At 38.7% G+C, this 20,214-nt stretch overlaps 3 protein-coding genes across 4 annotated transcripts; 1 reads left to right on the top strand and 2 right to left on the bottom strand.

Moving 5' to 3' along the window:
* Positions 1 to 1,241: 1,241 nt before the first annotated feature.
* LOC114364822 (fukutin-related protein) lies at positions 1,242 to 6,688 on the bottom strand. Its single transcript, XM_028321135.1, has 5 exons — positions 5,833 to 6,688; positions 3,823 to 4,005; positions 3,431 to 3,603; positions 2,168 to 2,447; positions 1,242 to 1,681 (listed from the first exon to the last, which is right to left on the bottom strand). Exons 1-5 carry the CDS (start codon positions 6,580 to 6,582, stop codon positions 1,559 to 1,561), a joined length of 1,509 nt encoding a protein of 502 aa, XP_028176936.1. The 5' UTR covers positions 6,583 to 6,688; the 3' UTR covers positions 1,242 to 1,558.
* Positions 6,689 to 6,855: 167 nt separating this feature from the next.
* On the top strand, positions 6,856 to 8,783 carry LOC114364806 (ATPase ASNA1 homolog). The gene is made up of 5 exons (XM_028321113.1): positions 6,856 to 7,071; positions 7,152 to 7,257; positions 7,353 to 7,538; positions 7,790 to 7,927; positions 8,034 to 8,783. The coding sequence occupies exons 1-5, from the start codon at positions 6,956 to 6,958 to the stop codon at positions 8,490 to 8,492; spliced, it is 1,005 nt and encodes a 334-aa protein (XP_028176914.1). The 5' UTR covers positions 6,856 to 6,955; the 3' UTR covers positions 8,493 to 8,783.
* Positions 8,784 to 10,608: 1,825 nt separating this feature from the next.
* PIG-O (phosphatidylinositol glycan anchor biosynthesis class O) lies at positions 10,609 to 18,735 on the bottom strand. Of its 2 annotated transcripts, XM_028321095.1 has the most exons (10): positions 18,045 to 18,581; positions 17,795 to 17,924; positions 17,384 to 17,605; positions 17,043 to 17,069; positions 16,487 to 16,737; positions 16,155 to 16,306; positions 15,046 to 16,070; positions 14,782 to 14,973; positions 11,464 to 11,603; positions 10,609 to 10,944 (listed from the first exon to the last, which is right to left on the bottom strand). In XM_028321095.1, exons 1-10 carry the CDS (start codon positions 18,579 to 18,581, stop codon positions 10,771 to 10,773), a joined length of 2,850 nt encoding a protein of 949 aa, XP_028176896.1. In that variant the 3' UTR covers positions 10,609 to 10,770. The 2 variants fall into 2 exon arrangements, with proteins under 2 accessions (XP_028176896.1, XP_028176904.1); XM_028321103.1 differs by lacking the exon at positions 17,043 to 17,069 and having other exon boundaries at positions 10,771 to 10,944; positions 18,045 to 18,735.
* Positions 18,736 to 20,214: the final 1,479 nt, after the last annotated feature.

The following is a 20,214-nucleotide window of genomic DNA, read 5'->3' as shown; positions in this document are numbered from 1 at the left end:
ATTTATTGACTAGTTTTTTTTTTGTAATCTATTCCATACAAATACGCTACGCTAAGTTATTAAAGTAATAAGATACGTAAGTCGCACTTTAGTGGAGTGTAATAATTTAGAAATTTCTATAAAAAATATAACTAAAATCCCGTGAAGTGATAATTTTAAAAGAGAAAAATTCAGTACCTACAAAAAATACTTCCTTTTATAATAAATGCAATATTGAGGTGAAAATATACTTAGAAATGTCTCGTTTCTCATAATTTTAATATTAAACAAAAAGGCCTAAAAATATATTTTCTGCTGATTTTGTAACGACTTTTAAAAATATAATAAAGTATCTACTTACTCATGATTTCTACAGCAAAAAATCATTTCAAGACACATGGGCTCACTTCTATACTTGACATCATTTAGTTAAAAATACTATACTTATTACCTAATAATAGTTTTTCTATCGAAAATCAAGAATAAATTAGCACTAGAAGGCTGATTTGAATATAATTAATCCTTACCTAACCGTAATAAGTACCTATATTGGTGTTTTTTATTAAATTGATGAAAGTGTTTGATACAAGTTACAAACTAAATTAAGATTCATTCACGTCACTAAAAATGGTAGTGTTTGCAAAGCTTAAAAGATAATTTATTGCTTTTTAAATATTTGATCACCTGTACCAGTAGGATGACACTAAAAGTAATTTTATGGAATATTATTTTTAGTTCGGTGGAAAAGTTTACATGACAAGACAACATAGATTCCTGTTGCTATACAAAATCTATAGCGAAATCACGTTTCCACAGTTCATATCAAAATAATAATAATAATAAATAATAAATCTTTGGACAATTTCACACAGCGCCAGCTAGCCCCAAAGTAAGCAACTTAATGCTTGTGTTATGGGTGCTAGCTTAACGGATATACTACTTATATACTTTTTTTTTTAAATACATAGGTACATATTATACATAGTAACACTCAGACCCGTCACAGAAATTAAAATTCATCATTTCAATTTCTGCCCGGCCGGGAATCGAACCCGGGACCTCTCGGCATAGTAGTCCGCTCTGAACCACTACACCAAAACGGCCGACAAAATAAAATGTATTTATTGGTGTCAACTCCCCTACTATAGTTCCAAAATACTGGACTGTCCTGTCGATGACATTGACAGTGGGGCGCCACCGTCAATACCGGATCGCTGGTTCAGATTTTTGCCATGTTGGAAACCATATAGTTGAACGATGGTAGCGCCCCCCTGTCATTGAGTTTGGCGGGACAGTTCAGCGTGGGTCATCTATATAACAGATGGTTGTAATTTACTTTGTATTCCAGCTACAGATCGTGCCAAAGCCAACTAAATTAAACAACATTAGGGCGAAGTACCGCTATTGTTAATTTCCAATCAACATTTAAATACTTGTAGCTGGTCCACAATATTGTAGAGAACCCTAAATAAAATTTGTCGCATTACTTAAACTTGACTATTTTAAAAGAGTGTGTGTTGTGCTTTACTAAAGTAGTCTCTTACATTTTCTCTTACGTCTATTGTGTGCTGTAGCAATACTATGGGTAGAGCAACTTCGGGCCTATTTTGTTGCATCGCTCCACTGAGCCCGCACCGAGTTTGGCGTCGAGGAATGCGCGTGCGTCATTCGGCGCCGGGGCTTGACGGCCGGCGAATGATATCTGGAAGATAAATTTTAATTAGCCTATAGATACTAATCCTGAGTCAGCAGACATGCTACTTCTACAATTTGTAGTGTAGACCTCATGTGAGACCTCTTATTTCTAGGAACTAAACCAGTTCTAACACTTGGCTATGGCAGAATAACAGGGTTTGTGGATCTCCTGCAATCACCGAGTCATAGACCTTTTTGTCTCATACCACTATTGTACACTGTGATAAATTGTAATTTTAACCTGTTTTTAAATTAAACAAATAAATACTTTCTATTTCGAACTATTATTACTAGGATTAAAATACTGGCAATTATAATGCTGCTGAGTTCTTCATGTAAGCTGTCAGAAAGTAAAGTAAGGGACAGTATCTGCTGCTGCAACTTATCAAACCAAAAACATTTTACTATTCTGTTCAATGCCACACACAGATTCATGTCTGGATAGTTTATCTCCTGTAAAATTATGTAAGAAATAAAATCACTATCCCTTTACCTGTGCAAGAGGGTGTAAATGCCGTTCCGAGAACTCCTTCTGATGCGCCAGCACCCAGTCCGCCGGCCACATAGTTCCGTTTCTCGCCGTGAAGGGCAGCACCAGTACATACACGCTGTTGGTAGCGGAGAACGCCACTCGGTAGTAGTGGCCTTTGGTGGCGCGCTCCCAAACGAAACCGTCGGCGTCGGCACCGCCTCTTTGTAGCCAAGCCACGCGGGATACGTCGGACGCATGGATGCCGATTTCGGCGTACTCCGCCCATGGTAACAGGTCGCCCCTGTTATAAAAAAAATATTAATGCAGATCACACTAAACACTGGGGCATTGGCATCTTAGAGCCTATGCTAAAACTTGCGCGAGTGGACGAAGCAAGCCCTCGCTCCGGTTATCCGACGTGAGTCTGCACTCTAGGGCGGGCAACCGCCGCGTTCGCCCGCCTATTAAATGCAAGCAGTGTGGCGCGGTCGACACGCGCATCCGCGCCACACTGCGGGGTTCTCATACAATTTTATAATAGGTACCTATGATTAAGACTGATTTGAATTTCGAGCACCTTACCTTAAAGAAATGTCCTGGGACAATATTGCTTGAAATAATAAATAAATAAATAAATTAATAAAATAATAAAAAGCTTTTATTTCCACAAGTTTACAATTTTATAAATTAAGTTAGAAGCATTTGTCTTCACTCTTGTGGCACCCCTGTATGGGCAAAAGCCTCCTCCATTCCGCTCCATTTCTTCCTGTCCTGGGCTAGGTCGAGCCAATTTTCTCCCGCTACTCTCATTATATCATCAGCCCACCTTTCTTTGGGTCTCCCAACATTCCTCTTCCCCTTCGGTCCCTTCCATTCTGTTGATGTTATAGTCCATCTTCTATCTTTGTACCTTGCTAGGTGTCCAGCCCACTGCCATTTTAGTTTTAAAGCTTTTTGGAGGGCATCTGTTAGTTTTGTTTGTTGTCTAATTTTGTTGTTTCTGATTTTTTGAATTTTTCTTATTTTCAGAATGCTCCTCTCCATCGCATGTTGACATGATTCTATTTTTGCTCTATTTTTGGTATGGTACACGGCTCCCGTATAATAAGCATGGTAGTAGGCAGGTTTCGACTACGGTTCTTTTCAGGTGCAAGCTATAGTTGCCTTTCAGGATCTCTTTGTGCGAAGATAGCAACGAAGAGGAAATAAGCAGAAGGATAAACATCACCTGGAAAAAGTTCTGATTGCTTGAAATACCATGCTAAATTGAAATTAGCTACTTACTGAACGACAGCGCCGAGTAGCGACGTAGTTTCTAGCCAGCAGCGCGCGCCAGCTTGTAATAACGCTCGCAACACATGCCCTGCTGTGCGTCGCATATTCCTGCGACAACATGGCGGCGTGTTGCGCCCTGACAGAATGTACGATGGCGTGCCTTGAACTGATGGGTAGCATCGCTGAAAGACCAATTTTACTATGTTACTGTCAAAATAATAAGAGGCAAAAAAACATGCTGCAATAAGATTAAGTCCCAAAAATTGGGAAAAATTGGTCAAAATTGAATTTATTTTTGATTTAATTAAAAGAAACTGGCTACCACAGTTGTGGTTTATTTAGTTAAATACTATTACAATTATTCAATGATTTGGTTTGCTAGTTGTCATGTATTTAGTTACCTGGCCCTCCCTTTTACAACCAAACCATTGCACTCTCCCGTCTTCCCTCACAACAGCTTTCACACCCAGCTGTTTATAGAGAGCTACTCGGTAATCCCTCATGCGACGAGACACTCTCTGGCGTGCTCCAGGAGATTTCAGAACACTACGCCCTGCTCCTAGTTTGCCATCTGCAATTTGTACCTATAACAGATACAGTCGTGGTCAACTAATTAGGGACAGATAGAATACTAAGCAATACTAAGTGTTCATATCCTATTATTGTGAGCTTCATTCAATATTACTGGCTGTTACTTTGTAAACATATTCACTATCAAGAACTCTATTTAACAGTACACAATAACAACAAAAAAACTTACTAACTTAATAAAAAATCTTAATCAAATCACATGAATCGGTAATTATGGTACGGACGGTCTGGCCACCTAATTAGGGACGGTTAAGTTTTTCCTTCTAAATTAAAAAAATAAAAAGTAATAACTTTTATTCTGTTCATTTGTAATTTCGGCGTCAATTTGAAAAGCGATATTCTTATCTTGCGAGTTAAAAACTCATCAAATTATTAAAGGTAATGGGCTGAAAGAAAAGCAACAATGCGCTAAGTTATAATCAATCTTTATCAGTGTGGATGGCCATACCGGTAAATTGCAGATCATCTGAAATGTTCCAAAAACATGAATCTACGATGCAGTGGCTTATTTCAAAATCATGAAACCACAGAAAGTATGCCTAGAAGGAAGAGGCCAATAAAAACAACCCCACAAGATGGATCGCAGAATGGTCACTCTCGCAAAGAGAGACCCCTTTAAGGGTTTCGTTCTGATCAAGAGCGAGATTTTTGGACCAGAACCGACTGCTGGAGTATCTGCGAGGACCGTCGGAAGGCGACTGGTGGAGGCAAAGCTTGTAGGAAGAGTTCCTCGAAAAGTTCCACTACTGAAGATGGAACACAAAGAAGCAAGATTGGCGTTTGCAAGAAAGTATGGACATTAGGCTTTTGCTCAATGGATAAATGTGCTGTTTTCTGATGAAATCAAGATAAATCTTATTTCATCCGATGACAGACAATACGTGCGACGACCTGTAAAGTCCGAAATGATACCAAAGTAAACGAAGAAGCAGGTGAAACATACAGGCGGCAAAATAAAAATCTGGGACTGTTTTTCTGGACATAGAGTGTAACCTATAAAAAGAACTGAAGTTAAACTTGAGCAATTCCAATACAAATAAATATTGGAGAAAACGATGCTATCGTATGCTGAAGAAGTCTTACCAGTCTCATGAACATTTCAACACGATAACGACCCAAAACATACCGCGTACTCTGTTTAATAATTCCTAGCGCAACAGTCAGTGACGGTACTAGATTGGCCCGAAAACAACTCAGACTTAAGCCCTATAGAGCTTATGGTATGAAACGAAGGAAAAAGTTGCAGCTCAACGTACTGGCACTAAAAATCAGCATTTCGTGGCATTTAATGGTATTTGGAATAATATTTCTTTAGAAACCTGTAATGATTTGATTGCATCCATGCCGCGCCGATGTCAAATGGTTATAACCAACAAAACCAACCATATTGGTTATAAAAATACGTTTGATGATTTTGTTTTGTATTCTATATTTATTAATGAAAACTTTTTATGTAATAAATACTTAAATAATTTTCAATTTATTTACATTTACAGTGAAAGTGTTACGTGTCCCTAATTAGTTGTCCATCCCTATGTCAATAAATGTGTAGGTGGCAATGATTTATTTATTTTAAAAATATTGATCGCAACTAGCTAGTTTCTTTTCTGGCCTTTAAATATTTAGAATACTAGCCAAATTACTTGTTATTAATAATCACAAGCTACAAAGCCTCGTGAAGATTTTTTTTTGGGACTGGAGAGACGGTCTTGTGTTTTAGTCATATAACGTCCCTAATTAGTTGACCACGACTGTATATAGAATTAATTATTTTATATGAACATCCAATGAGAATAAAAAACACAATTTATGAGACTTACTTTAACTTTCTTTACACTAGTTTGCAAATATAAAGACTCCGGAAAAGGCAATGCAAACGGTTGAGGTAATGTTTGCAACAGTGCAGTCCTGATTAACAGCGCATGTGGGCCATGCACAGCATCACAGAGCTTTCCAGATGCATCCTTGTTATACTGAAGCGTCCAGTCTGCATAGTTCCACTTTATTTGCTGGCAAATTAGGTGGGTATTAGCCACTCCTAAAGCTATAGCGTTCGCTGGGAATGCCGTCGCAACAACGGCTGCCTGTTGCAGCGCCCGGCGTAAGACACGGACAGAATCAGGTACAAATAACACATACTCAGTAAGGATGTGAGTGAGAGGATTCAAATCGCGCGGTGATGAATCTAGTTTCAGTTCTAGAGAAACCACTTTAACGTTTCGTAACGTGTCGTTCGTAGCTGAAAACGGGAACGGTGGGTACGGTGTACTGTCGGAGACGACCACCACGGGCATGTTTGGGAATGCGGTGACGAAAGACTGCACGCTGTCCGCGACATCGTTCTCAAAATCATCAAACTGCCGGAACACAACAGTCAATAATTTGGACAAGTGTCGTGATGTCCGCGTATGCAAGGCATTGGGAGCAACAGTCACTGGAGCTATAGGATTAAAATATTTAAACTGTGGGAATAGATATCCGCTTATGGAAACAATTATAATAATTGCTAATAGCACGTAAAGTTTGAATGTTAAACGACCACGGAACAGACGATAGAACATTATTTTCATTCATAAAATTATACATTTCACTCATTACAAGTCCCACATCTGAAATGGCCTGAAATTTATTACTGGAGGAATATGATGAAAACCCATTCGCGGAAAATCCATGGAAAATAGAGAAAACTGTCAAATCACAAATGACAAAGCTGTCAATATCAGCTGTCAAACATCTATTTTTTTGTGCAAAGTCGTTGATAATATACAGCCTATTAGTACAATTTTTAGTTTTCTGAAGGCATACTCTGTCATTTGCTCGCTCAATTTTCTCGTCGTGCGTGTATTGTCACGTCACTTCTGTCAAAAGCTGATGGTGGGTGATTGTTAATTTTTGGATATTTTCATACTTTTCCTATTAGAATTGATCTGTTAGCTGATAATAATGGATGAAAACAATTTTGAGCCCTTAGAGCCTTCGCTCAAAAACGTCATCGAACAAAAGTCTTTGCGTTGGATCTTCGTTGGTGGAAAAGGTGGAGTTGGAAAAACTACATGCAGGTAAGTTAGAGCCCTATTTTCACATCTATGACTAATATTTACTGTCTTACATAAATTACAAACTTAATTTTGTATTACAGTTGCAGCCTCGCCGTTCAATTGTCCAAGGTCCGCGAATCTGTGCTTATTATATCAACAGATCCTGCTCACAACATCTCAGATGCATTCGACCAGAAATTTTCTAAGGTAATGATGTGATACTGAAACTTTCTCTTCCAATATATACTGTTATTTTATATTGTGTAAACTTATTAATTTTAAACTTATTAATTTTATTGTAGGTGCCAACAAAAGTTAAGGGGTTTGATAACCTCTTTGCTATGGAAATAGACCCCAATGTGGGGCTCACTGAGCTGCCTGAAGAGTACTTTGAGGGGGAAACAGAGGCCATGAGGCTTGGCAAAGGAGTGATGCAAGAAATTGTGGGAGCCTTTCCTGGAATTGATGAAGCTATGAGCTATGCCGAGGTAATATGACTACTATACTAACAGTTAAGAATATATCATAAATTAGTGCTACAGTTAGTTAGGCTGGGTTGCACCATCTTACTTTACTTTGACAAACGTCAAAAATCTGTCCAACTCAACCAAAGATATAGTCAAAGTTAAGTGGTGCAACTCAGTTTAATAATATTTTCAAAGAATAGTATTGTGCATAAATAACAGGAAAACAAATTCAATGGAAACAGCTATTTTTACATAAATATTTTTAATTTTAGGTAATGAAGCTGGTCAAAGGCATGAACTTCAGCGCAGTTGTATTCGATACTGCTCCGACTGGCCACACACTGCGTCTACTCTCCTTCCCGCAGGTCGTGGAGCGAGGGTTGGGCAAATTGATGCGCTTGAAATCTAAGGTAAACAAATCTAAAGTAACTTAAATATTTCAAATAAATAATAACTGACTATGCTGGTCCTCTATCACTATTGAAAAGTTCTCATGTTTTGTTATTATTTCTTCAGGTTGCACCATTCATCAATCAAGTCGCAGCACTGTTTGGACTTGCAGAGTTCAACTCTGACATGTTCAGCAACAAAATGGATGAAATGCTCTCAATTATCAGACAAGTGAACACCCAGTTCAAAGATCCCAATCAAACAACATTTGTTTGTGTTTGCATCGCCGAGTTCCTATCATTGTACGAAACTGAGCGCTTAGTGCAAGAGCTGACGCGATGCGGTATCGACACACACAATATTATCGTTAACCAGCTACTACTGAGGTCTTCTGCGCCTTGTGAGCTCTGTGCAGCTCGCCATAAGGTTCAAGAAAAATACTTGGAGCAAATCGCAGACTTGTACGAGGACTTCCATGTCACCAAATTGCCACTGTTGGACAAAGAGGTTCGTGGCGCGGCAGCTGTAAACTCCTTCTCCGAATACCTCATCAACCCATACGTTCCACCGTCACCCACTACATGAAGTCTTTAGATCCGATTACTCGTGACAGAACTAATGGATTCTCGTTCTGTTTGTGGTGGTTTCATCTCTTTCCAATTTCATGCCAGGTAAGTGTGAAGGTGCTATGAGTCACAAGTATTACTGGCCTTGTTGTAGCTTTGATACAATTTGTGATTATCGTATGCCTGCATACATCACCAGTTGCGACATTATCCATGTATTTGTGTCTATATTGTATCATATCTTTGGATGGATTTGTATATTATTCTATTTACTTAGTATTAATAAATGTAATATAATTCTGAAATGGAATATTTTGTTAAATTGAAACCCAATAAATACTATAATAAATATTTTATTTTAAATCATAGAAAATTTCAAATTGCATTCAAGTTTTTTTAAATATACATTATTCACAATATTATTTTAACATTGCAATAAAAAAAGCCTTTGGTGTCTTAAAAAAATCACATAGTTCAAATTTACAATACCAGTTTTCCAAATAAAATAAAAATTTAGTTAAGTGTTTTACTTTTTCTTTTCAAAATACAAACTTACAACAATATGCGTCTCATTATGGTATATTATAGTATATGGCAGTTTTATGTAAATACAGAACAGCATGTGGCTACATCAGCAATATTTATTACAAATATTTATTAATTCATTAAAATAATGGTCTTTTGTATAGTAATTGAATAAATTAAAACTACTTTGTACATCAATAAGTACCTATTGTACATTTTCTAAGACTGTAATTTTAAGAAAAGCAAATAACATCACTATAAAAATTTAAGTTGAGTATAAGTCAACATTTTAATATAAAACGATTAATTCTAATAAAAAATTTAACAGCCCCATGGCAGTGTTAATACGCTCAATAATACTTAAGATAATTATCATCAATGCTTTGGACAATATTCGTTCAACATTGCAAGAACAACACAATTTATACAACCAATTTTCAGCATTTTAAAAACCCATAGCTATCACATACTATAGCTAGCGTAGTACAACAAATCACACTCAATAACATTCCCCTTAAAAAAGTATAAAATCTTGCATATTAGTTTCCACGCAAAAAACTCACTTGCCATTTCAAACAATTGTAATAAGTAGTAAGTACCTTACATAAAATCTTATTACTTTACATAGAATCTTATTACATTTGACAGAATTATGTAATAAGTTAAATTGAAAAATGCTTATTCTTTGCAGCAGTATTTTATATTTCCGCATATTATTATGCATGCATCATGTAATAATAATATCTAATATGTATATTGGTCTAATAATAATAAGTTAGTAAGTAATCTCTTTACTAATAAATACTGGTCTAACTAAAAATGTGCGTAAATAAAATTAAAAAATAAATGCTAGTGTAAAATGTATTATAATTTTATAGATAGGTAATATTGTTTGCAAAATCGTCGCTTTGACAGCTAAAAAATAAGGTGTTCGGACTTTTATTGGAAAGTGATTAAATCCGTTGTTTCGTCTTTGTTTGCGCGTGAACTTTACCGCGATACCGAATGTGCACCTCGAAGCGCCAATGAATTGGAGACGTTAAAAATTAGCGCAATCGGGGCACAGGATTTTGACACTTTAAACTGTAACTTTAACCCCTATAATAATATTAATACTTGATCCCAAAACTATACTAATGCAGTTCTAAAATCCGTATGAAATAATTATTGCATATAAGACCTTACTGTTTACTTACAGTGTACAATAGAGTCAAGAGGTCAGAAGGTTTTAAGAAAGAGAACTAAAATTAATTTCTAACAAAATAAAAAACACTAGCTAAGCTCTGTAGCTAGAATACAACTCATAAAAACAGAAATATAATGTATTATGTTAAAACTTTCAGATTTTATCGAATTTTTTTACTAGATTTACTAGCTGTACAGTGAAACTTATTCACAAATCTCGATGCCCCATAGACGCCCATAGTTTTAAAATTGCTAGAGATACTTTCCCAAATCCGGGGTTTAAAATGTCACATTCGTAAAGACCATAGTCAGATTTTATGAAAAACCTGCCCCCATAGACAAAGTTACAAACGTGACAGTTGTAATGTCGACTCGCCTTCGCTTCGGCTTTTTTTATACAGTCAACTGCTATCGATGCATTCTTGTTGCAAAATATAGCACCTTACGCCGCCAGTGTTTAGCTGCGCTCTCTAAAGCATTTCCAAAATTAAAACTATCACGAATGTCACTTGTTTCGGCCCGCTGCGTCTACAGGCATCGGATTGTGGACCTTATCACTAGTGACGTAGTTACCCAAGCCGCTTGGGTCAGCTGGAGCGGTGGGCGGTAGGGATGTGCCACGTGGCTAGTGCTGCGCCGAGCACGCAGCCGGCTAAGGCCGCTGCGCAGGCGCCGCTCTCGAATAACAGCTTGGGCGTGAACACGCCCCAGATCATGAGGTGACGGCAGTGGATGGTAGCTGACATAGCGCACGCGAACACCTGGAATTGGAATTGAACTTTATTGCGCGTGAAATAAGGTGCGGAAGGTTAACTTAGCCAATAAAAGTACGGCTATTGTGAGTCAACAGCTGGAGGTTAGATAGTAAGTAGTATTTTTTTTGGATGCGGATACAGGGTGAAGCTAGCTTTCACCTTCGGTCTCAAAATCTTACTATCAAGTAAGATATAGCCCAAGAGATTCTCCCTCCATTGTGTTTGTGGTTAAAAAAATGATGACATGGTATCATTACCCAGTCGACTTCTGGGCCCTCAGAACATGAGTGAAAACTTATGGTAAAGTATCATAATGAAATAGTAGTAAATTGCTTCAGTTCTGTTAATCAAGATTTCCTGTTATGAGAAATAATTATGCAGTTATTTAAAATTGTTTTTTTTTTTTTATCAGTAAGACAAAAGTGACTAGTTCGTTCACGGATCTCCTCATTTCTGATTCGATATCGTAAAGAAACACCGAGCATAGCCCTTTCATCATGAATCGAGTCTAGTGACAATACTCACTCTAATCGCAAAGCAGAGCGCGAACTTGAGGCACAGCGAGAAGACCGCTGCGAGCTGTGTGCGAGGGCCCACGTTGGAGGCGCCCGTCTTGCCCCACAGGGCCAGCAGTGGGACGGCCGCGCCGAACATCAGCGGCATACCTGGAACCAAGGTAAATAAGAACATTTTATCAGTTACTAGCTTTTGCCCGCGGCTTCACTGGCATGAAATTTAGTTTGTCTGTGACAAATTATCCCAACTAATATTATAAATGCGAAAGTAACTCTGTCTGTCTGTCTGTCTGTTACGCTTTCCCGCTTAAACCTCGCAACCGATTTTGATGAAATTTGGCATAGAGATAGTTTGAGTCCCGGGAAAGAACATAGGATAGTTTTTATCCCGGTTTTTGAAACAGGGACGCGCGCGATAACGTTTTTCTGTGACAGACAAAATTCCACGCGGGCGAAGCCGCGGGCGGAAAGCTAGTAGCTTATAATTATGTTATTCTGGGTTATAAACAATAATACTGTAAATGTTCATCAAAATCCGTTCCGTAGTTTTTGCGTGAAAGAGTAACAAACATGTTAAGATCCAGACATGTAGACATCCATACAAACTTTCGCATTTATAATATTAGTAAGATTTTTTTACCTACTTTATCATAACTACTAGCCTAGCGACAAGAAAAAAAATCTGTAGCGAAAAAAATGCAAATAGCCAGCTAACAGCTTACGTGATAGATCCCCGGCAACTTGTGTCTACAGACTTGGTCCATACTCTTATGTTTATGAAAGTTTTATAGTATACAACTAGCTTTCCGCCCGCGGCTTCGCCCGCGTGGAATTTTGTCTGTCACAGAAAAACTTTATCGCGCGCGTCCCTGTTTCAAAAACCGGGATAAAAACTATCCTATGTTCTTTCCCGGGACTCAAACTATCTCTATGCCAAATTTCATCAAAATCGGTTGCGAGGTTTAAGCGGGAAAGCGTAACAGACAGACAGACAGACAGACAGACAGACAGACAGAGTTACTTTCGCATTTATAATATTAGTTGGGATTATTATTATATTGAGCTCCTTTTACTTTTGTCCGTGATGTTGTATATCTTTTCTTGTAGGTTTTTTTATACTCATCCTAATGTTCTGATTGTTTTGTGAGAATTTAGTTAGCTGGACCATTATTATGTGGTAGTGGAATACCAGTTGCTCAATTTGGCAAATGTCTTAGACAAGAAATACATAACCCTCCTTCTGGCGCAGTCGGGTAATAACGTAACCGTTTATTCCATCGAATGCAGTAAAGAAATCGTAAATAATGTCTATAAAATTTCCATCGAATAAACCCCATTTCTTTCTGGGTAGGATAGAAATAGCTAGAAAGAAACAAGTCATCCTACATTTCCAACAGGAACGCCTCATTCCGATCTACGAGGGCGGCACTGAAAATTTCGGGAATCAAGGAAGTGAAACAACATTACTATTTAAAAATGTATTTATTGCTTTTTAAAGTATTCTCCGCGAAATTTGACACATTTTTCCATACACGAAACCAATCATTGAAGCAACCATTGCATTCGGAAGTTTGGGTCTCCAAAATGGCCGTTTTGTAGGCTTCCACAGCTTCTTCAGGTGATGAAAATCTCTGACCACGCAATTTATTCTTTATTTTAGGGAAAGTATAGAAATCATTAGGGCTTAGGTCAGGGCTGTACGGCGGATGGACTAATAATTCTATGTTTTCTTGCTCTAAAAACTCTTTTGTTCAGTGCGCGGTGTGAGAACTCGCATTGTCGTGATGGAGGATGATGCGGCGGTTGCAGTTCTCTTTACGGAGTTCAGAAACGACCTGTGGCAAACAAATGCTAGCATACTAATCTGCATTAACCGTTCTTTGTCCCCCAAGAGGAATAGTCGCAACATGGCCGGTTTTGGAGACAAACGTGGCCACCATTTTTTTTGCAACACTCCGTGAACGAACAATTTTTGTTGGCTTTAATTCATTTTCGAACACCCAAACTCGTGACTGGTTTTTTGTTTCGGGTTCGTACGCGTATATCCATGATTCGTCACCTGATACGATGTTGTATACAGCATTTGAGGATCCTGCATGTAATCTCCCGAGAGTTCTGACGCACCAAGTAACGCGAGCCGCTTTTTGCTCTTCGCAGAGCGAATGCGGTATCCATCGGGAAAACAACTTTTTTACACCTAGTTGTTCATGCAAGATTATTTGTATTTGGCTCATGCCAATGTCTAAAGTTGCCTGAATTTCGCGGTATATCACATGTCGATCTTCTTCAATCAGCTTACGCACAGCATCAACGTTTTCTTAGGTGACTGCAGTTTTTGGACGACCTTGACGGGGATCATCACTGAGCTTGACACGTCCACGTTGAAATTCAGGAAACCAGCGATAAATTGTGGTTTTGGATGGGGCTTCATTACCAAATGCAGAAATCATCCGGTCAACACACTGTTTTTGTGTTAAACCACTCCGAAAGTCATAATAAATCATCGCTCTTGAATTTTCTCGAGTCAATTCCATTTTCTCAACGACTAAACAAGTTTGACTAGACCTTGTGATACGACCGAGAATCTTTTTTTAAATAAATAAATGGTATACGATTTTTAAAACCCTGGAGTTTGCAATTAAATAGATTTTAATATGACTGGAACAGTGGAAATATTCCATTCCCGATACTTTTAGTGCAGCCCTCGTATTACTAATACGAAAAGATAGACTATTAGGCAGAAGAATTATGATAATTGTCTGACGCACTGCGCTAGCGACAACGCGGCAAGCAAAATGAGGTCACGTAGATTTTTATCACGACTGATAAAAATACGGCAATCAAGATATTTGGAGAAAATTAACACACGTGTATTTGAAGAAGATTAGACATTTTATTTAATTTTATAAAAAGACACAGTTGTATTAGGTAATGATGCCTGTGTATTTTTTTAAGACGCGACTATGATATGAAACCCTTGGAAAATTATATTAGCTGAGTGCGAGTCCATAGTGTGTAGTCAATTGTCACGTAGGTAAACTACACATTGGATTGGATTCCATGATGGAATTTCCATCCCTCACAAATAAGTATGACGCGCTGATAGATAGACGTCCTCATGCTATAGCTAAGTCTAGGGTAAGGAACATGACCAAGTAGAGAACGGAGCCTATCGCAAGTGGCTACGTAACTACGTTATAAATACACACGGAGCAATGAAATCCAAGTAATTAGGATGGTCTCAGCGCGAAGTATGGGGCAACACGCGTAAGGTCTTCTTGCGCCACCCTATGGGAAAGAAAAGAGTAAAAAAGAATATGAATCTTACCAAAGAGATCAAGGGACACAAGTGTGGCAGTGATGGGCGGACCGATGGCCAAGTAGTTGGGGTCCCCCGCGTGGAAAGCCGGGGCCCACCGCACGTGACCTAGCGTTGCATGGTGCCCCGTCCCGTAGAAAAAGTATGACGCTAGAAGTGCCCATGCGCATGCCACGCTAGAACTACACCGCGTTGATAATGCTGGAAATAGAGGATTTATTCAATAACGTCTTTGTAAATGTAATTATTATTGTTAGGTATAGTAATACTTACAAAATTTGGTACTCGTCGAGTTCTTCTCGGTTGAAACAATAGTCAAGACCAAAAATCCAGTCAAAAGCGCCAGAGCAGCCGAAGGTGCATACGATGCTCCAAGGACCAGGGCGTTTGCCACGTAGAATAGCAGGCCACAGACGGTCAGAGGCAGAGCCGCTCCCTGGCCGTCCCTTCTCCAGAGTAAAGCGAACATCGTCGTAATAACCAGCCATGATCCGCGAGCTAGCAGTCTTGATCTACTCGGAGAGCCCAGGGAACCCCAGCCGACCGCCCAGTGTGCGCAAGCGAACAACCCAGATAGCACCACGCCGTACCCTCGCCAACCCACGTGACGTCTCGCCACTGCCACGACGGCGGCCACCGAACCCAGCGCCAAAACTAACGCTCCTCGCGACGCCTGCCCTGACGGCACACCCTCCCCTGCTGTCCAACAATCCCCCTGCTCCTCTCTACATCCCCTATACGACCTCGATACTGCCAACGCCACCCCGCAACACGCCCAAAGCGCTATGACCTTAATCGTCCCCACATTCCACGCAATCAAAGCCAAAACCGACAGCGATAAGAAAGATAGGCCGGCTCCTTCTTCGATTATGTAACTGTTCGACACTAGAACCGCCGCAGATGCTACTAAGGCCGCCCTAGCGAACCTTTCGTAAAACAACGAACGACCCTCATACCATCTTTGGGTTATGCCATCCCAGTGCATTATGACGAGGGTGCACGAAATCGCACCGGATATCAATCCCGTACTCAAAATTATGGCATGTTCGAGATCATCGAGTAGCTCGAAGAAATAGGCACTGTAGCACACACCTACACACACAGCCATCGCTAAGAATCCCGTCGGGACAAAGGTACTAGCGAACACTAAAGGCACACGATCTATTGGAAGACCTTCTGTTATTAACCAATTGAAAAATATAGCTAAAAGAAGCAGCAGAAGTGCTCTTAACATGGACAGAGAGTCGAATTCGACCCAGACTTCTCTAAAAACGGCGCGGGCATTCTCAATCAAGGCCCTGAAACAAAAATATACCTAGTTACGTTAAGTTAAGATTAGAATTCGTAAAGAACGATTATTCATCAGAATGTTGGTATCTCACCTGACATCTGCAACATAATTTGCTAACTGCTCCTCAGTTTCAATGCTTGACGCCTTATCAAGTTGTTCTCTGGTAGCATTTATAAGTTGAGCAAGTCTATCCAGAGATATCTGCTGAGATTCTTCGCCATAACGCACCAAATACTGCCTTATCTGAAATCGAAAGCATTTCTTAAAAAAGTATTTTTTGAAATGCAATTGTTATTGGATTTTATAAACCATTGAATGGTGATAATGTTCTATTATCAACTGTAGTGCATTATTGGCTATTGTTATCAACTTATGGCTAAATTATACTACAAATCTATGTCAAGATGTACCAAATGTGCTTACTTGTTTCAAGTTATTGGTAATATGCAGCAATGTATGCGATACAGCCATTGTAGGCAACACTGGGAGTAGCAGGCTGCCTAGAGACGGCGCCGGAGGAGGTCGGCCTAAAGCCGCACTCAACGTCGGAGCCAAATCCGTTTGTTGGACCTCAGCTCCAATATTGGACGGAGAACTGTCTCCACTCAACCCACTTCCTCTATAAGCGAACATAGCCGCTGTCCGCTCTGCCTTACTCTCCCCCCCATGATCACCTGGTAAATGAGAATTAAATTCATATTTTTATGTGCTAAAGATATAATCGAAAGACACATGCAAAATCCTGAGCTTTTCACATTATCTACGAGGAAAAACACTAGCTTTAAATAATCATAACTCTCTCTATAGCATATAAAAACAAAATAGTTTGATTTCGCAAATAATAACATCATAATAAGCATAAATATTATGCTTTAGAATCACACACATTAGCAAATGATTTAACAGAACAATTGAAAAGTACAAAGATTTGTTAAACACAACCATAAAGTTTCTATTTCAAGCCACTAGAAGTACCTACCCTCCGAATCTTTTCCTTCATGTGAGTCTAAAACAATATGAAAATGACTTTTTACTTTAATCATAGTATTTATATGTCTTATTCCTTATAGCAACTTATCCATTGAATAATTAATAAATAGAGAAATAATTTAATGTATAAAAAGATATTCCATTAAACCTTATCATAGAGCACAGATCATAAGGCTACAAGGCTCAGATCTCATCTCAAATACAATATTAATGATGTGATTTGACATACACTCTACAATCTATAACCACAACTTTCCATTTGGAAAGTCTCAATATAGCTGTAATGATACAATGATTTTGAAATAAATGATCCAATCATCAAATAAACACCTGTTTCTGTCATGCCGTGGTCTCCCACCACATACAGGAGAACGTCTGGAGGCAGATCGTCAATGATTCTCTTCAACCGCACATTAGTTTCATCCAGTTTCCTTGTCATCTCGGGGTGGTTTGGACCATACCTGTGACCCGCGTGGTCCACACCCAAGTAATGAGCTACAAGCAGGTCCCAATCATCTTTCTTCAGCTCGTCGTATATTTTTGAGTCCACTTCTGTAAAGTAAATTTTAGACCTAAACAAAGTGTATATCGCCCATTTGCGACGACAGTGTGACATCTTCAATTAGATTAACATAGGAGATGTCACACTGTCGTCGCAAATGGACGATATGTAGATCACAAATTTTTGCTTCACCTTTTATGAATAACAAGTTTATTTTTAAAAAAACCTGCTTTTCTTACCTTTATCCACAGTGTCCAAGTCCCAGGTGTGAAAAGAGTACATGGCATGTGACCGCAACCAACGACCAGGCATCAAACGGGACCATGTGTCATCACCAAGCAACACCACTTTACCACCACCTTTAGTTACCTATAGTAAATAATAATTATATCATCAGAAGATTGTAACTCCATGCTGTGTCATAATATAGTTAGTCCTTGCCCAGAGGAAACTAAACAAGCATCAAGAAAAAGACAACCAAAGATATACCTGATCAATTAAATTGTCCTCCTGTAACTCCATTGCAGCAAAATTTGAGCTGGCATCCACGAATGTCGGCAGAGAACCGGTCACAAGAGCTTTAATTCGCTGAAGCGTAGTGGTTGGCGGGTCAGCCATGAAACGAAAGAGACGCGTGCGCTCCGGCCAAAGATCTAAATTCTCCTTCATCACAGGCAACCGATTCTGATAAGGTAACGGCTTCTCCAGGCCTTTATCATACTCAGTAAAATCATAGCGCAAAGCATCTACTAAAACTAATACAACCCTAAACTTTGTCGGCACGCACACGATTTCTGACCCGGGATTTGCCAGCAACCGATGAATTTTGTCCTCTTCCTTACATACTTCTGTAGAATTTCCCTTCTCCCATCCATCGCAGCCAATTTCAGTCAGTGGCACACATTTTGTAACATCACTCAGGGTTTTTCGGGATAGCAAGAAACCATGTCCAAACATCAAAACTGCAGAGAGAATAAGATATGCAAACCAAATAAGATATAAAATATAATTCCATTTTTCTTTCATGGTAGATTTCTTGTTACAAAATAACTAAAAGAATATATTTCCCCATGTGCAGAATTAAGGGATTTTTGGTTGATGTGAGCCGCCCAAACCAAACTCGCACACGAATTTTCGATTAAAATTTTGACAACACTGACAATTTGACAGACGTCGTCGTGACATCGTGACATAGTGACATAGAGAAGAGACCACAGATGAAGAGACCCTGCCCCCCTAGACAAAACGCATTTTTTGATCGAATCGAAAATCGAATCCGTCAAAACTCTATCATGAAGCTATAGATAAAAATGGAGGCCACACTCCGAATACCTACTTGAAGCACAACCTTTGTATCACTATCTCGCTCTCTGTGGGCAGACTCTCTCTTTCTAAATAAACAAAAAATTTAAATTTGCTCAAAGTCAATAAAACTCAATGTAAAATCTTTATTTCTTGACATAGGTATCATTAAATGTTAAGTGTAAAATACTGGTAAAACGTTTTATGAAGAAATTACTGTGAAAAATGTTTACAAATGATCCAATGTCGGAAATCACGAAATAAACACTTACGCGTGGAATCTTAAGTCATTTCCAGGACACCACGTACTACCGCAACCACGCACTACAATATTTTGCACCATTTCTTGTGATAAAACAATGATTTTGTCCTGTAAAAAATCTCAAACGAAATTAACTGCATAATAAACAAAATAGTAAACAACCGCCATGATGGGCCGGATTGGGCCGATGTTGCCACCTGGTACCGATTTCCCAGGAATTGGGATTGTAATTCCCTGATTCGCCAACACAGTAAGCCTAAACGGCAAACAATTTTGTGATTTTTAATTTAACTAGGTAATCGTAGTTCAAATATCTAATTATTTATTTGTTTAACTTCTGATTTGGTTAGTGAATTGGCTATTTCGAAGAATTTACTAGCAGATTTCAATAAGGAGATAGCAATACTACAGTCCACACTAAAAAGAGAGGTCGACCCACAGAGAGCGAGATAGAGATAAGTAGGTATTTGACTCAAGTTGTTGTTCCAAGTTTGGCCTCCATTTTTATCTTTAGCTTCATGAACTCTATACAAAAAAGGGACTTTTCGACCACTTTTCGACTGGTTTGCGATTATAATTTGCACTTTGTCTAGACCCACTGTGCGGTCCGTAATGCGCTAAAAGCGTTCTTCTTCTTTTTTTCTTGTTGTTGGCAATACTCGTCGAGGCCGACTTGATCTGTGCAATTTTTTTTAAGTGTTATTTTATTTACATGTATTTTAAACTATGAAGGGGTAAAGAATTATTTAGAAACTAAATAAAAAAAATAATTATGTTCAAAGTCCTTCCTCCAGGCAGGCCGCAATCACAAATTGAGGAGTCTAAAAAAATTTGGTTTCGCTAAATACACTGAGCAGTGCCGGACTTGGAGACCCTTCCTCCATCTTGAAACAATTAAACTTTTTAAGGCTTGCCATAAGCCAGACTCTGAAGTCCCCTAAACTGGTGTTAATCTTCGCTTAAACTAAATTTCGAGAACCAAGGTTTTAGGAACTTGGTTGAAATGGGTGAAAAAAATATTTTAAGTTTACAGTCCAACAAACATAATTTTATCGTGCAATGTATTGATATTATAGTACTAAATAAAATGGTAAA

This window comes from Ostrinia furnacalis, unplaced genomic scaffold (assembly GCF_004193835.3).
Source record: "Ostrinia furnacalis isolate ACB-3 unplaced genomic scaffold, ASM419383v2 OfSCF0436, whole genome shotgun sequence".
Lineage (NCBI taxonomy): Eukaryota > Metazoa > Arthropoda > Insecta > Lepidoptera > Crambidae > Ostrinia > Ostrinia furnacalis.
The sequence above is the reverse complement of the archived record's forward strand: the minus strand, read 5'-3'. Positions and strand labels throughout refer to the sequence as shown.

What these genes read in the sequence shown, in the direction of transcription:
- LOC114364806 (XM_028321113.1), top strand. Translation starts at nt 6,956, where the DNA reads ATGGATGAAAACAATTTTGAGCCCTTAGAGCCTTCGCTCAAAAACGTC. An exon ending in GTTGGAAAAACTACATGCAG is followed by an intron (nt 7,072 to 7,151) that starts GTAAGTTAGAGC and finishes TTTGTATTACAG; the next exon opens with TTGCAGCCTCGCCGTTCAAT. An exon ending in TGATGCGCTTGAAATCTAAG is followed by an intron (nt 7,928 to 8,033) that starts GTAAACAAATCT and finishes TTATTTCTTCAG; the next exon opens with GTTGCACCATTCATCAATCA.
- LOC114364822 (XM_028321135.1), bottom strand. Translation starts at nt 6,582, where the DNA reads ATGAAAATAATGTTCTATCGTCTGTTCCGTGGTCGTTTAACATTCAAA. An exon ending in GTTGTAAAAGGGAGGGCCAG is followed by an intron (nt 3,604 to 3,822) that starts GTAACTAAATAC and finishes TTGGTCTTTCAG; the next exon opens with CGATGCTACCCATCAGTTCA. An exon ending in CTACTCGGCGCTGTCGTTCA is followed by an intron (nt 2,448 to 3,430) that starts GTAAGTAGCTAA and finishes TTTTTATAACAG; the next exon opens with GGGCGACCTGTTACCATGGG.
- PIG-O (XM_028321095.1), bottom strand. Translation starts at nt 18,581, where the DNA reads ATGAAAGAAAAATGGAATTATATTTTATATCTTATTTGGTTTGCATAT. An exon ending in AGGACAATTTAATTGATCAG is followed by an intron (nt 17,925 to 18,044) that starts GTATATCTTTGG and finishes TATTTACTATAG; the next exon opens with GTAACTAAAGGTGGTGGTAA. An exon ending in CTCGACGAGTACCAAATTTT is followed by an intron (nt 14,974 to 15,045) that starts GTAAGTATTACT and finishes CTCTATTTCCAG; the next exon opens with CATTATCAACGCGGTGTAGT.